The sequence below is a fragment of the Chanos chanos genome, chromosome 11 (genome assembly GCF_902362185.1).
Source record: "Chanos chanos chromosome 11, fChaCha1.1, whole genome shotgun sequence".
Classification (NCBI taxonomy): Eukaryota; Metazoa; Chordata; class Actinopteri; order Gonorynchiformes; family Chanidae; genus Chanos; species Chanos chanos.
In genome coordinates, this window is record NC_044505.1 from 17,622,697 (window position 1) to 17,646,595 (window position 23,899).

At 40.9% G+C, this 23,899-nt stretch overlaps 1 protein-coding gene and 12 non-coding genes across 13 annotated transcripts; all 13 read right to left on the minus strand.

Annotated features, from left to right (window-relative positions):
- Window positions 1-1,046: 1,046 nt before the first annotated feature.
- LOC115823746 (CD209 antigen-like protein C) lies at window positions 1,047-3,882 on the minus strand. The gene is made up of 5 exons (XM_030787775.1): window positions 3,708-3,882; window positions 3,130-3,288; window positions 2,821-2,960; window positions 2,635-2,735; window positions 1,047-1,185 (listed from the first exon to the last, which is right to left on the minus strand). The coding sequence occupies exons 1-5, from the start codon at window positions 3,880-3,882 to the stop codon at window positions 1,047-1,049; spliced, it is 714 nt and encodes a 237-aa protein (XP_030643635.1).
- A 16,215-nt stretch (window positions 3,883-20,097) lies between these two features.
- Window positions 20,098-20,169, minus strand: trnap-ugg (transfer RNA proline (anticodon UGG)). Its single transcript has one exon. It is a non-coding gene; the product is annotated as a tRNA-Pro (tRNA).
- Window positions 20,170-20,284: 115 nt separating this feature from the next.
- Window positions 20,285-20,356, minus strand: trnap-agg (transfer RNA proline (anticodon AGG)). Its single transcript has one exon. It is a non-coding gene; the product is annotated as a tRNA-Pro (tRNA).
- A 115-nt stretch (window positions 20,357-20,471) lies between these two features.
- trnap-agg (transfer RNA proline (anticodon AGG)) lies at window positions 20,472-20,543 on the minus strand. Its single transcript has one exon. It is a non-coding gene; the product is annotated as a tRNA-Pro (tRNA).
- A 115-nt stretch (window positions 20,544-20,658) lies between these two features.
- Window positions 20,659-20,730, minus strand: trnap-ugg (transfer RNA proline (anticodon UGG)). The gene has a single exon. It is a non-coding gene; the product is annotated as a tRNA-Pro (tRNA).
- Window positions 20,731-20,845: 115 nt separating this feature from the next.
- On the minus strand, window positions 20,846-20,917 carry trnap-agg (transfer RNA proline (anticodon AGG)). The gene has a single exon. It is a non-coding gene; the product is annotated as a tRNA-Pro (tRNA).
- A 115-nt stretch (window positions 20,918-21,032) lies between these two features.
- On the minus strand, window positions 21,033-21,104 carry trnap-agg (transfer RNA proline (anticodon AGG)). Its single transcript has one exon. It is a non-coding gene; the product is annotated as a tRNA-Pro (tRNA).
- A 115-nt stretch (window positions 21,105-21,219) lies between these two features.
- Window positions 21,220-21,291, minus strand: trnap-agg (transfer RNA proline (anticodon AGG)). Its single transcript has one exon. It is a non-coding gene; the product is annotated as a tRNA-Pro (tRNA).
- A 115-nt stretch (window positions 21,292-21,406) lies between these two features.
- trnap-ugg (transfer RNA proline (anticodon UGG)) lies at window positions 21,407-21,478 on the minus strand. Its single transcript has one exon. It is a non-coding gene; the product is annotated as a tRNA-Pro (tRNA).
- Window positions 21,479-21,593: 115 nt separating this feature from the next.
- trnap-agg (transfer RNA proline (anticodon AGG)) lies at window positions 21,594-21,665 on the minus strand. The gene has a single exon. It is a non-coding gene; the product is annotated as a tRNA-Pro (tRNA).
- Window positions 21,666-21,780: 115 nt separating this feature from the next.
- Window positions 21,781-21,852, minus strand: trnap-agg (transfer RNA proline (anticodon AGG)). The gene has a single exon. It is a non-coding gene; the product is annotated as a tRNA-Pro (tRNA).
- Window positions 21,853-21,967: 115 nt separating this feature from the next.
- trnap-agg (transfer RNA proline (anticodon AGG)) lies at window positions 21,968-22,039 on the minus strand. The gene has a single exon. It is a non-coding gene; the product is annotated as a tRNA-Pro (tRNA).
- Window positions 22,040-22,153: 114 nt separating this feature from the next.
- Window positions 22,154-22,225, minus strand: trnap-ugg (transfer RNA proline (anticodon UGG)). Its single transcript has one exon. It is a non-coding gene; the product is annotated as a tRNA-Pro (tRNA).
- Between the last annotated feature and the right edge of the window lie 1,674 nt (window positions 22,226-23,899).

The window sequence follows — 23,899 nt, forward strand, 5'->3', positions numbered from 1 at the left end:
GATCAGTGTTAATCATGACTAGGATTTATGGCTGTTTCCTGTAGCCATCAGATACATGCTGTAAAAGTCAATTAAAACACATCATGGGCAAAGGAAGAGACCTGAGTTAGGCAGGTGTTGTAACCCTGGTTAAAGGTGATTGTTGGCTGTCTTGCAGGCAGACAATGATATTTGTGGCCACCAGTCCATGGGGGTTTTGAACCTGGAGCTCTGCATTGGCAGGTGAGGGCTGCTCTCCCCCATAACCAACACAGACTTCAGGTAAGGTCAAATGCCACATAAAAGCAACAAGAACAAAACCAGGAGTATTTACACAAACTGAGAACTAGAGAACGATATGAACCAAAACATGCGCAAGGACAAATTTAATAATTAACCGACCCAACGAACACCAGGAAGTGACTGAAAAAAACCTAACTCAAAAGTGACCAGTAGAGGGGGAGAGAGAGAGAGACCCAGGGCCTGACAGGATTTGAGATTCAATTCTACTTCAGTTTAATTATTTTCTCTGATTTAATGTTTTCATTTAATTATTTACGCTTAAAAAATCTGTCAGATGTCTCCTTTAATGGTGCTATTTTAACAAAAGCATACCTAAATTTAATATAATAGAAAGATTTCTTTTTGTGTATAATTCCCTGGGAAACGACTTGTGTGCATGGCTGTGTGTATATGTGCATATCTATGTGTGTGTGTGTGTGTGTGTGTTGGGTGTTGGGGGGGTCTGTGAGCATGAGCACATTACAGAATTAAACTTCGGCCTTCATTCAACAGCAGGGATAACTGTGAGAAAATTTAGCACCACTTAATTAATTATACAAAAACTAGCAGAAGTGCAACTGAATTTATTTTAAAAAAGACTAATATAATGGCGTTTTGCACCTTAAACATACATATTGCATAGAAAGCTTTCAAAAGTAATACAAAGCATAAATAATAACTGTGACTTCTCATTAATGGACAAGAGCATGTTTTTTTTTGTCAACACTGAGAGCTTTACATCAAAAAGATCAAATACACGGTGTCTGAAGTTTATTTTTTTACTGTTATTTTTTACAAATATATTTTCTTGCTGCACCACATGGCAAATCATTCCAGTTTTTCAAAGGGTCAGGTAAAGTTGGCAGCAGTTCCCCGCAGTCTTCTCCTCCACCTGCATCATTGGGTTCTCCAGGCATCCAGTATCTATGGCAACACAGACACATGAACTTTTACACTTCTTCTGTTTCACTCAAATACAAGTAATCAATGAGGCAGGCTCCTCAACTACTTAAAAAAAACCTCACAAAGATCACACACACACACACGCACGCGCACGCACACACACACCAGGGATGTGCAGAGAGCCCAGTATTTGCATTTGTATCCATATTTGTTGAGGCAGCAAAATTATTTGTATTTCGTTTTGTATTTGAATAAAAGTGGGAATAGGCTTAACAATCTTGTTTTTTGTTTTTAGCACACTTCTAATGTTAGGATATTAAAGTGTTAATGTAAGTGTTTTTCAATAAACTATGATACTATTTATGACCATCATTAACCAAAATGTAATGTTGGTTTATGAAGACTTGGACACACAAGCCAGTAAACTAAAGTCTACATGAATAAATGCCTATGCGAACATTGTGAACCCCACCACCATCCGCCCTAATTGGAGGACGCAACCATGTGACACACGGGCTGACTAAGCAGTGAGCACAGCATGTAGGTGAACTAACTGGTAACTGCACTGCAAGAGCTAACATAGGCTAATCTCCTACATGAAGCATCTTGTGAAGTTATACTTTAGTGTAGGTTTCACAAATAACGAAATATTTAATCTTTTGGCACGTAAGCACCACATTATCATAAGTATCAGGACTTCAAAGAAACTTCAAAGAAATTGGAGGACATTGCCATAAAAATAAAGTCGTAATTTTAAAAGAATAAAATCGTAATATTACGAGAATAAAGTCATAATTTTACCTGGAAAATTTTACCTGTAATTTTAGGCTACGTGTTATTTTAGAGGGGATACATCAGCAGAGCAGCCTGCCGCCTGTGTTAAAATAAGGAACATGGAGCGTCTTGTGAAGTCAGACTGTAGTATAGGTTTCACGAATAACGAAATACTTAATCTTCTGGCACATCAGCACCACATTGTGGCAGGCTGCTCTTCTGGTCCTCCTCTCCTCTTCAGAAATGATGACATAATTCTCATAATATTACGACTTTATTCTCATAATTATAAGACCGTATTCTCGAAGTCTCTTTTTTCCCCTCAGTATGGCCCTAATACTCCATCATAATGAGGAACACCAGCTGTTTGACATGTTTGTTTGTCTTTTTTTCTTCCCGAACGCAAATCATTTTTAAAATATTCGTACAAAAAAAATATTCGTAAAAACCCACTATTTGTGCTTTGCCGAATACCGTATTCGGTTTCGGCTCCAGCCCTAACACACATTTCTCTGCCCTATACACTCTATATCCAATGAACTCAAACTTCAAGTGAATTTAAAAGACTGAATTCCATGACAACGTTTGCAGATGAATTTTACATGCAGTTTTCACATGAAAAGTCCACACTGCCTGTGTATTAAACCATGGCAGTAAAATGTCTGATGACCAAGTGTCATTAAACTGATCTCTTACCCTGTGCTCAGTGCTCTACCATCCACCCATTTCCACTTCCCCTCTGTGTCTATGTCAGACAGACCAATCCAGGCTCTGGTTGACTGACTCGTAAGAAATAGCTGTTGAGGTAGCAAGAAATGATATTATGAACAAGTGCATGTTTATATTCTCAATCACTCCATCTTGTCTTTCTTTCTGTCTCACCTGTTCCTCTTTGCTGTTTATGATCACCAGGTCTGCTCCTCTGTTTCTACAGTCCTGTCTGCTCTCACTCCAGCTCTTCTCTTCAGTAGAGATGAAGTAATGTTGGCTCCTAAATTTCTTCCACTGCTCGCTGTGTTTCACTGTGTTTATAAATAATGACCACAAACACCCCTCACACACACACACACACACACAGTGAGAGAGAGAGAGATAGAGAGAGAGAACTGAACATATATTGTCAAAAAAAGCAAGTGAAATTCAAGCTCTGGTTTATAATGAATAAAACATCACAATATGTCTACTCACCACAGTCAGACATCTGCTGCTTTAGATTGTCTCTCTCTTTGATTAAGTTGGTGTTATTGGTCTGTAACTGGTCCCTCTCTTTTCTCAGGTTCCCATTACTGGTGTTTAACTGGTCTCTCTCATTTCTTAGGTTGCTATTACTTGTGTTTAACCGGTCTCTTTCTTTAATCAGATTGTTGTAGAGAAATAGTAACTGACTATTCTCACTAGTGAGATTGTTGTAACTGATATTTAAACTGTCTTGCTCTGTAATTAGATGTTGATTTCTGGTCTCTAACTGATGTCTCTCAGCTGCATATATCACACTCAGAGTTATAGTGCCTGTCAGTAAGAGAACACACAGCAGCCCCAGACATAATACAGCCACTCTGTAGATCTTATTTCCTGGGGGGAGAGCATACAACATTCAATTTTGTTTCATTAATTATTCTGATTTAATTGTGTGTGTGTGTGTGTGTGTGTGTGTGTGTGTGTGTGTGTGTGTGTGTGTGTGTGTGAGTGTGTATGTGTGTGTGTGAGTGTGTGTGTGTGAGCGTGTGTGTGTGTGTGTGTGTGTGTGTGTGTGGTAAGTGTACACTTACCCTTAGCTTGAGATCGCGGGTTACTCTCATTGATTGTAGAGTCTCTCTGACTTTGAGTTGAAACAACATCCGGACCGGTATAAATATCTTCACACGTGTCTCCAGGGTCAGATGCATTTTCTCTGTTACCACAAATCGTGTCTACATTTGCGTAGATATCCTCATCCATCTCCATCTTGGTCTCTAAAGTGGCACTGCTGCACTCCTCTGCTCTCTTTTGCACTTTTTTTCTGTTATTTCGCGACCCCATATGTGTCTGCTTCCTCCTATGTACTTCCTCTTTACTGTCCTTGTCATCAGCATATTTGATACAGTGTGAAGTCAGTGTGTGAGATGCCCTGTGTACATCTCAACCAATGACATTTTGGAAACACTCTGGTGGCCTTATTTGGACCCGTGGACATAACGTTCACAAATTTTATCGTGCTCAGTGTCTCCCGCATCTAATACATAGACAAAAAAAAAAAAATGACACGAGACACTAGTCATGGAGATCAACAGGACTTTGAAATGAGAACCTTTCGTCCTATATGTATTTCACCTCCTCCATTCCAGTCCACCTCTCAGTGCTCAGTGTCACTGGCCGAATCAACCAACTGACCCAGCTCATGTGATTACCATCCACGCTTGTTTCCTTCATCTCATCAAGTCTTTTGTGTAGAAACAGCCTCTTGTTTGCCGTTTATAATTCTTGCCTTGTTTCTAGTCTGACCACCAGAATTAGTGCTTGATAAACGTATACTCTGTGAGTGTGGGTAAAATGTACATATTCTTTTTTACACCGAAGGTTAACTCTTGAAGCACTGGTTAGGCATTAACCTTTATCTCATGTTTTATACCCATTGTATGAACCTCCAACCACCAGATATGAGAGTACAGATAAGTATTAAATTTAACCAAGTACTAACAAAACATGTTAACAGACAATTGGGCTCCCATATAGATTCTGTCTTGTTGTGTCGTGATCTTAAATAGATGGAGAAAGAAGTGGTCTTACTGAGGGTGACGGTGATCAGACGTAGTTGGTTTGTGTTTAGTGTTGTTTATCTGGCCGTTATCGGCTCAAGTGGACCATAACCATGACAGGAAAAACGCAGCCCAGCCCATAACACAGCTGCCTGAACCCATCACCATGACCCTATAGGCCTCATCTGTTTACTGAGAACACAGTGAGAGTCATTTGATCACATGACTTTTTTACACTCTCTCTCTTTTTCTCTCTCTCTCTGTGTGATCACATCATATCAAGTGTGAAGAGGTGTGGTTATATTTCGATGGTAGAGCATTTGACTGCAAATGAAGAGGTCCCCTGGTTCAAATCTGCACACCCCCTTAGTTTCAAGTTCTTGCTGTGTAAGGTATAGCTGAGTGACATTATTCTGTCTGGTTCCATTGAATCCTTCATCTTAAATGCGATCCTGATTGGACCAAGTTCATCTGTGCTTTGACGTTCCCACCTATAGGCTGCGTTATGAAATTTCATCGAATGAGAAATTTGAGGGAACTGATTTTGGACCATGGTCCTGCTGAAGCTCAGGCAGCCATCTTGCATTTTCCAGAGCATAAGTGTCCACTTCTAGATTTGCAGCTACCTGCTCAGATTGGAAGGCCCGAAAAACAGAGTAGCTCCCTTTCAGTTATATCTTTCCACATACAATGACAGTCAAAGAGGGTAACACAACAGAAAGACAGCTGTGGCAATGGTGGCCAGTTTTCCCAGCTCAGTGTGCCTCCACCTGCACACTTATACATCTCCTTCATGTTAAATCATTCATTTCTAATGATGGCACATGCTACTAGTATGCTGGTTTGTTTGCTGACATGGTTTCATTAGGCTGAGTCTGTTCTCAGGGTGTGTTTCACAGTTTTCAGAGCTGTAGTGAACTAATGGGGCTTTGCTGTGCTTATGGAGCGTAGAGAAGCTGCTAAGTGTGAAAATATCAGCAAGGTGTGAATTGATTGTCTACATCTATGGTGTTGTATGGACATCAGTAACCCTGAGGCCTAGAGGAGGAAAAGCTGCTGATTTGATGATGATTAAAACCTGAAAGTGAACAGACATAGATCACTGAGTATATTTTAGATTGTCCATTTCATGCTACTTTCAAAACCTGATGCTCTTTCACACACACACACACACACACACATACATATATAGCCTCTATATATATATATATGTGTATATATATATATATATATATATATATATATATATATATATATATATATATATATGTATGTGTGTGTGTGTGTGTGTGTGTGTGTGTGTGTGTGTGTGTGTGTGTGTGTGTGTATGTATATATATATATATATATATATAATATCGAAATACCTATACATTGAGTTACTGGAGCTCTCTTAGTAGAGACATCCTCCAGCTGGGAACTGGGACCATTACAGCATCTACATTGTTATAAAGATCACCATCATCTCCACTCGCTCTCCTCTATCCAGTTCACTGGTGTCATTGCTCTTTAGATTATTAGTAAAATACACAGATGTCTCCATGGTCAGACACACACTGTTACACTGAGTTAGTGTTTGTTTGTTTGTTTGTTTCAGTTGTTTGCCCGTGTGCTGAGTTTGTTCCACTGTGTGAGCATTTGTGAGGCGATGAGCTTGTACCCACTGGTGGACAGGATGTTGTCACCACAACGAGTTCTTGACAAATGTCTTCTCTCTGAGTGTGGGTGAAATGTACACATTCTTTTATACTGTATGTTAACTCTTTAAGTACTAGTGCTTCGGTTAAAACTTTGTTCAGATCAGAAGTCAAGTAAATGGGCTATGTGAAAACATTCAGCACAGATATCTGCTTTTTCAAAAGATACGAAATCAAAACCAGCTTATTTTCAATCACCAGCGGTTCTTGTGGTTCAACTCTGTGTGTGTGTGTGTGTGTGTGTGTGCGCGCGCGCGTGCGCATTTCTGATGGAAAACACATGCCTGTGGCATCAACCTCTAACTCACTGTATGAACCTCCATCCATCAGGCATGATACTGCGAAAGTAAACTAAACACTAGCATTAATCATATTAACGAACAGTTGGGCTCTCATATAGGTTCTGTCTTGTTGAGTCTTGATCTGAGATGGATGGAGAAAGAAGTGCTGTAAGACTCAGGTCATAATGAAACGAACTGACCCATTACTATTACCTTATAGTGTACGATATGAATTGTCGAGTTTCTGTCTGTTCGCTGTAGTTGAAAATGCAGTTACTTTAATGTTTACCTAATAAAACAGAACACACATGCACGTGTATTCCTATCGGACGCATAAACGCGGGGTGCTATTTAAGTGCTCTCGCACAGGGCGGAGCATATTTTCGGTTTCGGTTCGTTTTTTTCTAAGAAAACATTGAGCAGGAAGTTTATAGCTTTTGGCAACTTCGAACAGTATTTAAAGGCTACTGAATGTATTATTCGTGATTAGAGGCCGTGAGTTGACAGGCAGTCTGGTGAGTTTGAAAGATTTCTGTAATGATATTTCATGATATTTCCAGTGAGTTCATTAACCTTTTTGCCACACACAACGGAGCGTAGCCTACCCATACGCAGGACACTGACTCAGCGTTAGAATGAATGGGAAATTTATTGTAAATTTCGGAAATGGATTTGAATGTGAACCAGCAGGCGCGAGCGGAGAGGAGGCAGAGCGAAGTCAGTAACTGGCGTTGAGCGGAGAGCGTGGCAGAGTGAGTTGACCACTGGCAGGAAACAAGCGGTGGAGACCGGCAGGCGAGAGAGAGAGAGAAATTCTGAGAGAGAATACTCAGTTCGGCAAATCATAAACACAAAACAGGTTTGAATACACAGGGCGAATGGCCAAGGAACGAGCTCTGCCACACAGGCTGAAGTAACGAACTGGCTGCGAGTTGGAGGAAGACCGGGGTAGATAAACCGTAGCGCTGACTGAGTTGATGGGCTGCAGGTTTGTATGCTGAACGGCAGTCTAGAGAGTGAGAGAAGCGCCACGCTTACACGGAGAGAGCGAGAGAGAGAACAGGGGGAGCCCAGGAGACACAAGGAAATACTAAAAACACGGCCGTAACCTTGACACTTTCCCCAAAAATTACGTTTGTTCAGCTTCTTTTGTATTTTGTCATTGCTCCTTTCTTTTCGAATATGGAGTATGGAGTTTCGTCTCTGCTGTGTTATTCCAGATTTGTTTTTTGTGCAAAGCCACAGACACTTTTTCTTATTGTGTGTTTCTCTTCCCCAGTATATGTTTCCTTGTCTTGTTCCGGACTACTGTCAGGTAGGTGCGGCAGTCCTGCGCCGCGACTTCGGCACTGCGGCTCGCAGAGTGCTACACATTCATTTTTGTGAAAATCTCGTTTATAAATGAGGATGTTGTTGACACACGCATAAAATTTACACGAAATTATGTGGCACGACATGTGCTTATATTTGTTTGTTTGTTGTTGTTGTTGTTTGTTTGTTTATTTGTGTGTTTAATTGATTTACTATTTCTTTCTTTCTCTATCTATCTATCTATCTATCTATCTATCTATCTATCTATCTATCTATCTATCTATCTATCTGTTGGCATTCTGTGTTGCTTCTCATGGTATTGCACTTAATTAAACTCATTTGGTTTAGTTAGAATTGGCAGCAGATGTGTGATATTTTGGGGTTTGTTGGTGTCATAAATAAAACTCTCTCTGACTAAGGGTTAAACAGTTCTTTGTTTTGCGGTGCTTTGAGTGTATAATTCTTGGTGGTTACAGTGCTGTGCTTTGGACTGGTACCTCTTTCGCTGTCATAGCCTTGAAAACATAACATTCGGTCATTGTCATCAGAGTTGATTGTCCTCTACACTGTTCCCACTGGAGAGTCCACTCATTGTCATTGACATGGTCTGGGTTTGATACTGCTGGAATAATTACATTTACACTGAGAGGGTCTGCAGTTGATGTAGATCTGAATTCAGAGTGGGACATTCTGTAAATTCTATCATTTATACGATGTTTCTTAGACGTCTTTTTTACACAGTTATCACGCGTCACCTGAAAGATATAAACGTCAGTTCTGGTGCATTCAGGCCACCACATATTTTCTTGCCTGTGCAATAATTTCCCACATTCTCCAGTAAAAACCAAAAGATGATGATATTCACAACAGAGACTATCTGTGCCATGTTCCTTAATGCTGAGGGAACCTGTCAGGTTTCTGAGACATATTCATGAAGGTCAAATCATATACGTTCTGTCTAAAGAAGCCCCATGTGTTGATGCAGTGCTTAAGTTTTCTGTGAAGAGGCCCTCCGCTGGTTTCCTCTGTTCATTTCTTTTGTGTGGTTAACACTGTGTCTTCAGTGTGCGTTTCTTTAGCACATGGTCAGTGTGGTTGTTATATCAGTTGACTATGTTAAACTGTGGGAAGTTCACGTTTTCACCCTCTTAGATTAAAAAGGCTGTGAGAGGAAGAGTGAGTATAAAACCTGTGATAAAAATGTTACTTTTCAGACACTCTGAAAATCATAGTCAGACATTAGTGATCAATACAAGCCACATGATATTGATATACATGTGTTTCATCATACCCCATTAAGAAATGAGTTCATTTTTTTACTATTATTGACCACCCAAAGTTAAGGTGAAGTTATGGTGGAAGTTGACATTTGAGATGTTGTGGACCTGTTTTCTCAGTAGAAAAATTGGACAATGTGAGGAACTGACAGACATTGTAAGACTTGGTGAAAGTGATTTATGACCAATAAATGCTGTTATAAATGGCTGTGAATCAACTTTTTAAGCTTTAATGACATCTCTGCAGAGTCATGACAATCATGACATTTTTAGAAAAAAAGTTGAAAAAAGTACAAGAGACATCATCAACAACATCAACAAAAACCAAAATAAAAAAACAACACCAAGAACAACAACAACAACAACACCAAGAACAACAACAACAACAACACCAAGAACAACAACAACAACACCAAGAACAACAACAACAAGAAGAAGTACAAAAACAGCAAAAACAACAACATTCTTAACAACAAAACATCTTAAACTTTGTTAGAACGTGTTTTTTTTTCTTTTTTTTTTTTTCTAAACCAAACATTGTAAAAAACTCATAAAGAGAAACTTCATGTACTTGAATGGGCTAATCGTGATATTTTCCTTTCACAAATATATTTAGTTTTGGTGTGACATGATAAATCACTCCAGCTCCTCCAAGTATCAAACCCATCAAGAACAACACAGTCCTCATTACCCCACGAATAACCATGATCAGGGTTCCACCCATACCAGTACCTGAAATAACACAGAGAATCAGTCTGTTAAATGTATTTCTCATACAGAACAATGGGCTGAGGGTTAAGAGTCAATAACCGTCTCATGACCAGAGTTAAATTCAGTGATCTCTTACTCAGTGTTCAGTGCTGTACCATCCACCCATTTCCACACCCCCTCTGTGTCTCTGTCGGTCAGACCAATCCAAAGTTTTGATAGACTCATCCTCCACAGTCTGTGAACAAACTCCTGATGTTGAACAAAATTGAAAATGTAATTATGCAGGGAGAGCAGTGTGCCTTCCTGTGACACACATGAGCATTAGATCACTGGACTGGTTAACTAATCACTCACACCTGTTCTGTGTAATCAAGCCTCATTGTCTGGGTGTACTTACACTTTTGTTTGCTATCCTTATGCTTACAATGTCATTTCCATTAAGTTTTTAAACTGTGTCATATTTGTTCATGTCTAATTTCTTGTGATATGGCCTTTGCCTGTACTGCCCTGTTTTTGTCTTGCCTATGACACTCCTGTTTGCCCTGATTATTGTTGAGTCTTTGCCTGTGTGTTGGATAATGTCTTTGGGCTTTGATTGCCAATGATTGACCCAATACTGTCAGACATGAGTTCACTTAAAAAAAAAAAACACTACTCTGCATCCAGGCCCATTTTCTATTCATTATTCTCTCTCTCTCCCTCTCTCTCTTTCTCACACACACGCACACACACACACACACACACACACACACACACACGTACACACACACACCTGTTCCTCTTTGTTGTTTATTATCACCAAATCTGCTCCTCTCTTTATACAGTCCTGTCTGCTCTCACTCCAGCTCTTCTCTTCAGTAGAGATGTAGTACAGACTGGAACTGAAGTAAAACCATCCCTGCACAATGTCTTTATCTGTTCACAGAATAAGTAGAAAAAGAACTGAGAGCAACTCACATGTATTAATTCAAACACGCACTTATGTCTGTACACACAAACACACACACGTGCGCACACACACGCAAGCACGCACACACACACACACACACTCTCTCAAGCCGTGGTCTAAAGGTTAGAGAACTGGGCTTGAGCAAGGCACTTAACCCCAATGCTCCCCGGGCGCAAGGAATGCTGCCCACTGCTCCTGCGTCTGGTGTGTGTGTTTACTACTGGTGTGTTGGATGGGTTAAATGCAGAGGACAAATTCACTGCTCACTGCTCACAGTGCGTGTGTGCAATCATGGACACTTAACACCAAAAACAACAACCAAGAACTTCAGAGGTGGCTATCACTTGTGATGTCAACTTTTTGTCCATTGTAAGACCATAATATAACCAGTTCTCTTCATTTCAATATGGTCTTTAAGTGACAGTCTTTTTTCTCACATTTTTTAGTAGATATAACCAATGCAAGACTCTATTAAATATCCCGGAAATGCAGCTATGAATCTCACAAAGGTCTGAATTGATATGAAATATTGTATGTGGAAATTTAGGATATTTTGTACACATGCATTAATGACAGTGCCCCTTATTTGCAGGAATTCTCAGGGGTTTGTAAACATGAGTATTTCGGAATATGAGGACCAAACAAAAGACTGTGTTGAAAAATCAAAACAACAAAGAAAGATGTGATTATACTGAAGCATGTACATAAAAATGTGATTTAACTAAAATGTGAATATAAAATTTTTCACTCACCCAAATCAGAAAGGCTGCACCGGTATCCTTCAGGATTTCTCAGGAAGTGGTCTCTCTTCATACTCAAGCTGTCTAAACTGGTCTGTAACTGGTTGTTCTGATTAAGTAGTTCGTGAAATCTCTTCAGTAAATCCTCTTTCTCTGTAGTTGCTTTTTGATTATCAGTTTGTAACTGGTTCTTCTCTTTAAGCAGGTCGTTATATCTGTTTTGTAAATCCTTCCTCTCTCTACCTGCTTTTCGATGATCAGTTTGTAACTGGTCTCTCTCTCTTATCAGTTTGTTGTAACTGGTTTGCATCTGATCACCTTCTTTAGTCAAATTCATTATATTTTCTTGTAACTGTTCGTACTTTAAAATATACATGACACACAGCACTATGATGACAGCCAGCAGGAGAACACACAGCAGCCCCAGACACACTGCAGTCAGTCTGTAGCATGTCACTTCCTGAGAAGACAAGCAAGGAGACATTTTGTCGCTGCATCTTGCAAGTCTTCTGATTAAATGACACAGCCAAATGTGATTCATTTATTACACTGTAGATAATCACACTTTCTCAAGCTTCAAACTCTCTCTCTCTCTCTCATACACACAAACCACACACATTATGTACTGGTTCTACTCCTCACTCAACTCTTTCATGGCAGAAATTCTAAATTCTTCTTGTGGAACCCTGAGGATAAGTACTTAAGTAATTTTTCCACATAAAACAAAGTTTCCTCATTCTTTTAAGGTAACTTTCTGTCATGTAATTCACTCAATTTCCTTTTGGTTTTGCGTGAAGTTCACTCTTTGTCTGGTAAAATATCTCCTTCTGTGCTACTAATGGTAAATGAATGGGAAAACAACAACAAAAAAACAGCTGTGTTCATTCACCACCAAAATGTTTTATAAATTCATTTACTTCTTGCATTTATTTACTTATTCAACATGTTGGTTAGAGCAAAAGTTGTCAGAGAATGGTGGAGAATTTAACAGAGAATAAATTGTTTCTTTTTGTTTTACTGCTTTTCAACTACAGACAAAATGAATATGGCTGCTAGAGGTTTGGTATCTGAAAGTTTATTAACTGAATAGAAGTACATACTCATCCTGTGTAAGAAGTACCTGTGTGTTGTCACGCCGGTGGTGTGGTGCAGGACCCAAGTGCAAAGACACGATGGTTGACGGTGACAAAACAGAAGGCTTTACTTAAAATGAAGACCAAAATACAGTACAAACCAAAAACAAAAACCAAAAGCCAATAACAAAAAGGTGCAGCATGACAGTGCGCAAAATACACAAACAACAATAGACAAAGTACAAGGCAAACACTAGGACTTAAATAGAAGGAGAACTGAACAGGGCAACACAGGATTGGTTGAAATTAACAAGGTAATAATTAGACAAACAGGAACAGGTGAGGGGCGGAGACAGACACAGCAAGAGCACAAAGACATAGCAAACTAAAAGTCCAAAATGGCGGTGCAGGTTGTGACAGTGTTGAGTTGCTGGGTTTCTTCTAGTGGACGTGTCGTCTCTCCGTGTGTCGGTGTCTGTTGTTCTCACAGCATCTGCACTCTCATAAATATCCATCATCATCTTCACTATCTCTTCTCTGTCCAGTTCTCTTCTCTCAGTACTGTTTACATTTTCATAAATACACCCAGACATCTCCATTCTCTAAGACACACTATTGCGCTGAACTAATGTTGTAGTCTCGGTGTGACTGAGTCCACCTTGTGTGTCTGCACTTCTGTCTTTGTGTTGCGTACAACAGACTTTTTAAGACGTGAGAAAAATGTCAACCACAGGAAGTCTAGCTGGCCATCATGTCACTCTGAAAGAATATGCTCTTAGTGTTCAAAGGTCAGTTCTTTTCCACAACCTGCTATTTAAAGCACAAAGTACTGAGTTTAGTGTTGCAATGATGTATGTGTGAACACGTATTGTTTTGCAAACGTGTGTGTGTGTGTGTGTGTGTGTGTGTGTGTGTGTGTGTCGGGGAATGTGCATGTGTACGTAAATTGTATTATCATTTCATGTTATTATTTTCTGTCCATGTTGTTTTCATTTTCATAAATACAAAAACTGGAATGTTTGTTCTCTAATACACAATTATGCTGAGTTATAACTGTTGATATGACTCTCTGTTTCGTTTTGAGTTTCTTTTGTTTCTCTGTGGGTCTTACTGCCTCTAAGCTGCTTTTAATTCACTGGCAGAGAGGAAACCACAAAACTAAAAAAAACACGCGAGAGGCATCAAGGTGAGAATGAGTTTAAATGTGAACGTATGTGTGAACTGAAAGGCCAACTGAAACTGTCATTGTTATAAAGAGAGATACCTAAATTGCTTCTTGTTAAGTGTCTTTGACACTGTCACCAATTCCCTTTTCATCCTGTCTTTCGCTGTCTCTCTCTTTCTCCCTCCTACTTTCTGTCCACTTCTGTTTTTGTGAAAGAAAATTTTGCTATTTTCAGCACTGAGCTCAGTTTAGGGCATCAGTATTAGAATTTGTGCATGTGTGTGTGTGTGTGTGCGTGTGAGTGTGTGTGTGTGTGTGTGTATGTGCATGTGCGTGTGTGAGAGAGAATATGTTTGTCCCTGTAGGAGCGAGCATGGCCTGCCATCCAAAAATATGCAGTCAGAAATGATCCTGCGATTAGAAACTGATCAGTGATGAAGTGCGAGAGGATGGCAAACAGATGACAACAGATGGGCTACAATCTGTAACTGCACAGGGTACATAGAAGGCAGATCTAACTCATAAAGTGACCAGTGAGTGTAGGTTCAAGGTAGGCATTTGTAATGAAGTTGACAGCGAGTGCAGTCCACAGAACCACAGTCTTTAATGTGGGTCAGAGTAAAGATACAAAGTCATTAGTTAAACATAATCCTCCACATCAATAGCTCAGACACACTGCAGTCAGTCTGTACTATTTGATCTCTGAAATGTCTGTGGTATCTTACCTCAGCTGTGGCATGTCCTGTTAGACACATACACATTTACAAACATGCTCTCTCTCTCTCACTCATTATATATATATATATTTGATTGCAAGTCAGCAGCAGAGGAATTTGTCGTCATAAAAAAAAAAAAAAAGACAAAGTAAAAAGATTAGCTGCTAGCGTATAGGCTGCATTTGATGCCATATAGGCCTAGCCTTTTTTTTTAAACAGGTTAGAGAAATTACAGATTACAGATGTTTGGTAATAGCCTACATTTTAGCGTCTAATGTTGAGGTTTTGCTCAGTCGTTACTGTTTGTTTTGCTTAATTGTGACTGTTCATTAATGGTCAAACTGATTTGAGGTTGTTGTCATTCTTTCGTCAGTCTAAGTGTACATTATATTTGCGTTTGTAACATAAACTGTTACTGAAAAGTGATCGGTAAGGTTCAGACTTGTCTGGTACAACAAATTCATTCCAGACACTGAACTCACAAGAAAAAAATCCAAGCAAAACCCCTAATGTATACACGCAAACACACACACACACACACACACACACACACACATAAAATCCACATAAACAAATATAACAAAGTCCACCTAAACAAATAAAACACATACATGTAAGAAAGGTACAAATATCATTGTGATGTCATTAGAAAATTTTCTTTTCACAGATCCAACTTAAATGGTTAGAACATGATTCAGCAAACCAGCTTTTCAGACTGGAAATACGCCCAAAAATAGCAGCACAGTCCTCACTTCCATTCAAATTACCAGGCTCCCCTCCATTCCAGTACCTGAAATAACACAGAGAATCAGTCTGTTTAATGTATTACTCATACAGAACAATAGACTGAGGATTAAGAGTCAATAACTGTCTCATGACCAGAGTTAAATTCAGTCATCTCTTACCCAGTGTTCAGTGCTGTACCATCCACCCATTTCCACACCCCCTCTGTGTCTCTGTCAGTCAGACCAATCCAAAAACCTTTTTGAATGGATCCAAATAAAAACTCCTGATGTGACACAAAGAGAAATGAAAATTAGTCAATCGGGTCAACAGTTAGACATCTGACTTTCCCCATAATCCGAAACACACTGGAATCTGTCTTTAGCATCTGACCAGAGCGCTGTCACTTCCTGTAACACACGTAAGCACGAACACTCTTGAGAGCACGCACACACGCACACGCACACACACACACACGGTCAAAGTATTATCAGTCAGTCTGTATTTCGTCACTGTCTTCCTCAGCTTGAGATCGGTCAACCTATTCTGGTACTATGGTTATGAATTCTCTCTCTCTCACCTGTTCCTCTTTGGTGTTTATGATGACCAGGTCTGCTCCACTTTCTCTGCAGTCCTGTCTGCTCTCACTCCAGGTCTTAAATCCATTAGAGATGAAATAGACACTTTGTCTGAAGTATCTCCAACTGTGCTGAAGATATTTATCTTTTAATGTGATAAATGAGACAAAAACAGATGGATCTGACATGAATTTGCTTTCTCACACACACATACTAACAATACGTGAAATATTTTTCCCTTTAGAGGCTTCTAAACTACAGTAGGGGTTACCGAAAAAAAAAATGACTCATTATTGACACCATGTATAACAGGACAAATTCTGTCCTAAATAAAATACTTCTGAGAATCTGCTTCATAATTATATCATTCATAATTGCATTAAGGCTGAAGATCATGTTGTTTACACCAATATTTCCTCTACAAAGTAAATCCACAGTCAGTTGTTTCTGAAAACAAAACAGCTGATACTAAAAAGTGGCCTTTGAAAATGAAGATTAAAATGTTCACTTACCCAGTTCAGAGAGCTTGTTCTGAAACTCATGTCTTTCTCTCTGTATCTGTGCAATCAGGTTGTTAAAACTGGTTGTTAACTGGTATTGCTCCTTTGTCAAATTCTTCCAAATGTTTTGTAACTGCTCTTTGTCTAGAATCACATTCTCATATTGACTTTTTAACTCATCTCTCTCTGTTGTTAAGTTGTTGTAACTGGTTTGTAACTGGTTTCTCTGTGCAGTGTACCAGACACTCAGCACTATGATGACAGCCAGCAGGAGAACACACAGCAGCCCCAGACACACTGCAGTCAGTCTGTAGCATCTGTCACTTCCTGAGAAGACAAGCAGAGAGACATTTTATTGCCGCATCTTGTGCGTCTTCTGATTAAATGACACAACCAAATGTGATTCATTTCTGAGACTGTAGATAATCACACGTTCACAAGCCTTAAACTCTCTCTGTCTCTCTCTCTCTCATGTACAAGCACACCCAATCACACACATTATGTATTCGTTCCATTCCTCACTTGACCACTTCATGTCAGAAACACTTAAATTTTCTTGTTGAACCGTGACGACATTAACGTAGGTAAGGTTTTCTCATTCTTTCAAGCTAACTTTCTTTCATGTAACTTATGCAGTCTCCTTATAGTTTTGTGTAAACTTCAGTCTTTGTCTGGTAACTACCCACTACTGTACTACTAACGGTAAATGAGTGGGACAAAAACCTGGCTGCCTTCATTCACCACTGTTTTATTAATTGTTTTATTAAAGCTTTATTATAAATGTTTTATTAATTCATTTACCTCTTGCATGTTGTTAAATATGTTGGTTAGAGCTAAAGTTGTCAGAGAATGGTAGAGAATTTAACAGAGAATAAACTGTTTCTTATTGTTTCTCTTTTTACTGCTTTTCAACCGGAGACAAAATGAAGTTCGGTATCAAATGTGGTATGTGAAAGTTTATCCAGTGAATAGAAACATACACTCGTCCTGTGTAAGAAGTACCTGTGTGTTGAGTTGCTGGGTTTCTTCTAGTGGAGGTGTCGTCTCTCTGTGTGTCGGTGTCTGTTGTTCTCACAGCATCTACACTCTCATAAATATTCACCATCATCTCCAATCTCTCTCCTCTGTCCAATTCACCTCTCTCAGTACTGTTTACATTATCATAAATACACACAGAGCTCTCCATTCTCTAACACACACTATTACACTGAACTAATGTTGTAGTTTCTGTATATCTTTGTCAGTTTGTGTCTGTATTTCTGTCTCTGTGTTGCATGCAACTGACTCCTTAAGAGGTGTGAAAACCTTAACCACAGGAAGCCCCTGGCCTCCATCACGTCACTCTGATAGAATATGTGTTCAAAGGTCAGCTCTTCTCCACAAACTGTTTTTTAAAGCACATAGTAGTGAGTTTAGTGTTGCAATTTAACTATGTGTTTACATGTATTTGTTTAGCATATGCGGTTGTGTATGCGTCGGTGTGTGTTCGTGTGTGCGCGCGTGTGTGCGTAAATTGTATTATCATTTCATGTTATTATTGTCTGTCCATGTTGTTTTGACTCTCATAAATACAAACTGACATCTTTGTTCTCCAATACACGATTATGCTGATTTATAACTATTGATATGACTCTCTGTTTTGTATTGAGTTGGTTTCTTATGTTTCTCTGTGGGACGTACTGCCTCTGAGCTGCTTTATATTCACTGGCAGAGAGGAAACCACAAAACCTAAAAAAAAAAAAAAACATATGAGAGACATTTAGCTGAGAATGAGGTCAAATGTGAACGTGTGTTTGAATTGAATGTCCAATGGAAACTGTCATTGTTATAAAGAGAGATACCTAAATTGCTTCTTGTTAAGTGTCTTTGACACTGTCACCAATTCCTTCTTCATCCTGTCTTTCACTGTCTCTCTCTTTCTCCCCTCCTGCTTTCTATCCACTTCTGTTTTTGTGTCACATGTTCCTAAGCCTGTGACCGGTGAGAAAAGTGTTAACCACAGGAAGTCCAGCCCAGTTTTCAGAATTCACTCTGACAGAATATGCCCTTAGCATTCACGGTTCTTTTCCACTAGCTGCTCATTAAAGCACTAAAGAGTTTCATGTTGCAATGTACATATGTGTGTTTGTGTGTACGTGTTTGTGTGTATGTTTGGAAATGTGTTTGTACTATAATTTCCTGTTCTTATTTTCAGATGAAACACACAATATTCACACAATAACACGCGATATTCATTCATTGTTTTTGTTTGTGACATTCTGCAGTAGCAAAAAAACGTATTAGCATCGGTCTAATTATTGTCTTTGATGTCACTTTGGATAAAAGCTGGTGTAAAATGAATAAATATAAATGTAAATGATATATAAACACATCAGCGTAGATTCTCAGGACTACATTACCCATAACCCCCTGTCATGTTCTTCACAGATACTCAAATAACATAAAAATCACCTAATTTGACATAAATGCTCAATTTAACTGCAATATGATTTCCTTATTAAGATCACAACATTCCTCAGAAACCCAAAACATGCTTATGACGTTATCCATTGTTCCAACTGCAAAGTAACGTGCTAAATGCAAAAATAAAACATTTGATTTTTTTTTAACCATTACCTTTTAGATCTCTGAAATGTCTGTGGTTTCCCATCTCTGGTGTGGAAATTCCTGTTAGACATACATAGCAACTGGCACATGGGCACATAGCATCTGGCCAGAGCACTGTCATTTCCTGTAACACATGAAAACTTGAACACACACTTGTACCCCCCCCCCCCCCCCCCATCTGTGTGTGTGTGTGTGTGTGTGTGTATTTTCTTTTGCACTGAGATCACCACACGCATACATGCCTAAACCCTAAACACACACTCAGCTAATTGTGACAACCCAAGTTCTCACTTTCCCCCTCTGGTGGGCATGTTGGTTTTCATTGTTCACTCACTGCCTTGTTTCCTTGGGTGCGCTCAGCTCATTATTCAGTCAGTGTGTTCACCTGTTTCTGTTCATCAAGCGCTGTTTTCTGTCAGTATAAATACCACTGCCTATTCCTTTCTTTCTTTGTGAAGTCTTCATTCAACCTGACCTTACCTTGGTGTATGTAAGTGCTACTACAAAGTCTGAACTATTTTGAATCCTGTCTTCTATCCTGCTTTGTTTCTGCTCTGTGCCTCTGTCTCATCAGTCTACCCCCTGTATCAGTAAAGCAGGTCAACTGCACATGTATCCAGTGATTCGACCAATTAAGATCAGAAGACTTCACTAAACCATGCATATGGCAAACCAGCCCAAGCCTGTGGAGGAACCCTACTATTCTTCTGCTGAACCTTAGAGGTATGACGGGTCTCCTTTTGAAGAGTTGAGATCTCCTCCTCCAATGCTCCGCATACTTTGCACAAAGAGGGATCCAGTCAGAATCAACCCAGGTGATCTCTTTTAAAAGGGTAAAACACTCACTGGGTTTGTCTTAGTGCCGAGAATACGGACACAGCTCTCACTGCAGTCATACAGGAACCGAATGGCTCGCAGCAGGGAGCCTGGCACCCCATACTCCCGCAGTACCCCCCCACATAAATTTCATAAATAAAATTGCATAAATTTCAAAATAATAGTCATACAGTAATTATGACAAGCAACCCTGACAGAAGGGGATGAAAATCTGAGGCGCCCCCAACCTCAATTTCCCAAGAATATGAGGCCAATTAAAGGGGCTCGTCCGGGAGTTGAACCCAGGATCTCTCGCACCCAAAGCGAGAATCATACCCCTAGACCAACGAGCCACGAAAAGCAGGCGTCCAAAGGTTGAAATTTCGGAAACCTTGGCGGAAGGGGACGAAAAGCTGAGGCGCCGCCAACCTCAATTTCCCGAGAAAGACAAGTTCCGGCCAATTAAAGGGGCTCGTCCGGGAGTTGAACCCGGGACCTCTCGCACCCTAAGCGAGAATCATACCCCTAGACCAACGAGCCACGAAAAACAGGCGTCCAAAGGTTGAAATTTCGGAAACCTTGGCGGAAGGGGACGAAAAGCTGAGGCGCCGCCAACCTCAATTTCCCGAGAAAGACAAGTTCAGGCCAATTAAAGGGGCTCGTCCGGGAGTTGAACCCGGGACCTCTCGCACCCTAAGCGAGAATCATACCCCTAGACCAACGAGCCACGAAAAGCAGGTGTCCAAAGGTTGAAACTTCGGAAACCTTGGCGGAAGGGGACGAAAAGCTGAGGCGCCGCCAACCTCAATTTCCCGAGAAAGACAAGTTCCGGCCAATTAAAGGGGCTCGTCCGGGAGTTGAACCCGGGACCTCTCGCACCCAAAGCGAGAATCATACCCCTAGACCAACAAGCCACGAAAAGCAGGCGTCCAAAGGTTGAAATTTCGGAAACCTTGGCGGAAGGGGACGAAAACCTGAGGCGCCGCCAACCTCAATTTCCCGAGAAAGACAAGTTCAGGCCAATTAAAGGGGCTCGTCCGGGAGTTGAACCCGGGACCTCTCGCACCCTAAGCGAGAATCATACCCCTAGACCAACGAGCCACGAAAAGCAGGTGTCCAAAGGTTGAAATTTCGGAAACCTTGGCGGAGGGGGACGAAAACCTGAGGCGCCGCCAACCTCAATTTCCCGAGAAAGACAAGTTCAGGCCAATTAAAGGGGCTCGTCCGGGAGTTGAACCCGGGACCTCTCGCACCCTAAGCGAGAATCATACCCCTAGACCAACGAGCCACGAAAAGCAGGTGTCCAAAGGTTGAAATTTCGGAAACCTTGGCGGAGGGGGACGAAAAGCTGAGGCGCCGCCAACCTCAATTTCCCGAGAAAGACAAGTTCAGGCCAATTAAAGGGGCTCGTCCGGGAGTTGAACCCGGGACCTCTCGCACCCTAAGCGAGAATCATACCCCTAGACCAACGAGCCACGAAAAGCAGGTGTCCAAAGGTTGAAACTTCGGAAACCTTGGCGGAAGGGGACGAAAACCTGAGGCGCCGCCAACCTCAATTTCCCGAGAAAGACAAGTTCGGGCCAATTAAAGGGGCTCGTCCGGGAGTTGAACCCGGGACCTCTCGCACCCAAAGCGAGAATCATACCCCTAGACCAACGAGCCACGAAAAGCAGGCGTCCAAAGGTTGAAATTTCGGAAACCTTGGCGGAAGGGGACGAAATGCTGAGGCGCCGCCAACCTCAATTTCCCGAGAAAGACAAGTTCAGGCCAATTAAAGGGGCTCGTCCGGGAGTTGAACCCGGGACCTCTCGCACCCTAAGCGAGAATCATACCCCTAGACCAACGAGCCACGAAAAGCAGGTGTCCAAAGGTTGAAATTTCGGAAACCTTGGCGGAGGGGGACGAAAAGCTGAGGCACCGCCAACCTCAATTTCCCGAGAAAGACAAGTTCAGGCCAATTAAAGGGGCTCGTCCGGGAGTTGAACCCGGGACCTCTCGCACCCTAAGCGAGAATCATACCCCTAGACCAACGAGCCACGAAAAGCAGGCGTCCAAAGGTTGAAATTTCGGAAACCTTGGCGGAAGGGGACGAAAACCTGAGGCGCCACCAACCTCAATTTCCCGAGAAAGACAAGCTCAGGCCAATTAAAGGGGCTCGTCCGGGAGTTGAACCCGGGACCTCTCGCACCCTAAGCGAGAATCATACCCCTAGACCAACGAGCCACGAAAAGCAGGTGTCCAAAGGTTGAAATTTCGGAAACCTTGGCGGAAGGGGATGAAAACCTGAGGTGCCACCAACCTCAATTTCCGAGAAAGACAAGTTCAGGCCAATTAAAGGGGCTCGTCCGGGATTTGAACCCGGGACCTCTCGCACCCAAAGCGAGAATCATACCCCTAGACCAACGAGCCACGAAAAGCAGGTGTCCAAAGGTTGAAATTTCGGAGACCTTGGCAGAAGCAGATGAAATTTTGAGGCGGTTTCCCACGAAAGGCAAGTTCATGGCATTTAAAGGGGCTCGTCCAGGATTTGAACCAGGGATTTAATTGGCCTGATCTTTGAAAGGAAAGATCAGGCCAATTAAAGGCCAAATAAAAATTTTGCAGTACACACCAGCTCACTTTGCTGACAGCTGCATCCCATGAAGCAACGCTGTGATTTCCAACTGTCAAAAAAATTTAAAAACATGGCAGACAGCGGCAGAACCAGCTTCAACTTCAACTGCAGCTCCGAATATAAATGTATCAGTTGCATTTTTTGGTGTAATAAGTCTTCATACGCTTTCTTATAGGGCTACTTTTGTTACATATTTGTGGTTGTCGTGTGTTGTTCGATTTTAACAGAACAGATAGCCCAACCGATAGCAAACGTGTAGTACACTACACGAAAGTTCTCATAATTGCGTACCATACTGTATACTAGTCTGTGGAGTAGTGCGCAGTACGCAGTGTACACTAGGCTAGTATGTAGTACGCAGTAGCTAGTATGCCATTTCAGACACAGCCTTAGCAGAGCCGTTGAGAGAGAGAGTTGCGACACTGACTGATCTCGCCGCTACGCGATCACGTGGTTCATGTACACATTCAATAGTTCCAAAACATACCACGCACTGTCAAGTTCTCTATAGGACAGACAGCAGCGTAAGCGACATCAAACGGTAAATATTAAAATATTAAACCATTTGTGTGTATTATTAACTGCCTTTACACTTACTGTCTATATGTTAATGTCAGTTTGGTATGTGGAGAGGCAGAGTGACAACTTAATCAGTTTATCATTATTTACATCATTTTTGTTTTTGGAGGGAAAGAGCTCGTACATGTTAACACACATTAAGTTAGCATACCTTACATAACGCAAGATCCTGGAGTAGTCGGATTTAATTATTTGGCGTGAATCGACCTCCCTTCACTTTCCTGAGGATTTCTAATATTAAACGGGTTTTGCCAGATACTAAGTATCAGTTATATTATTGGTTTCATAATATTTTTCTGCATTGAGCAGACACAAAAAGACACTACCCTACATCACTTACCTGCATTGTCAAAGATCAAACATTTGATGTTGGAATGTGTTACTGAGTGGGCATTCAGTCTGTTGATGTCCAGGTTTTTGATGAGACGAAAATGGCAACCCTAGCTCCACCACGCATCACTGATATTATCTTAAGACTTTCACATACAACATAAGAATGTATCATAACAAATAAATATCAGTGAATGCCATTAACTGCTCAAATTACATAAGCAAGTTTGGTCAATAGTGCAACACATACAAGGCAACCAACTACATTCAAGAAAACAATTGTAACACATGCTATGGCTTGGCTGATGAGACCACAACATAAAAAGGGAGACTGACAAATATTTAGGTTTTAAATAAATAATAGAATTTATTCATTTATCCTCCCTGTTAGCACCACAGCCTCTGCACTGCCACTGCAGCAGATTCACACAAGACTGCCTGGAAAACGCCTTCAGCTGTGTTAGACAGAGGAATCCTGTCCCAACTCCAGTTAAGTTCTGTTATGCACTGCGAGCGATTACTGTTGGACAGTTCCTGTCGACAGTGAAAACTGGAAGCTA

Excerpts from the sequence above, each read along its gene's own strand:
- LOC115823746 (XM_030787775.1), bottom strand. The coding sequence starts at position 3,882 with ATGGAGATGGATGAGGATATCTACGCAAATGTAGACACGATTTGTGGT. Across the intron at positions 3,289-3,707 it reads CCCGCGATCTCAAGCTAAGG|AAAGAGACCGGTTAAACACA; the intron begins GTAAGTGTACAC and ends ATCTGATTAAAG. Across the intron at positions 1,186-2,634 it reads GGTAGAGCACTGAGCACAGG|ATACTGGATGCCTGGAGAAC; the intron begins GTAAGAGATCAG and ends GTGTTGCCATAG.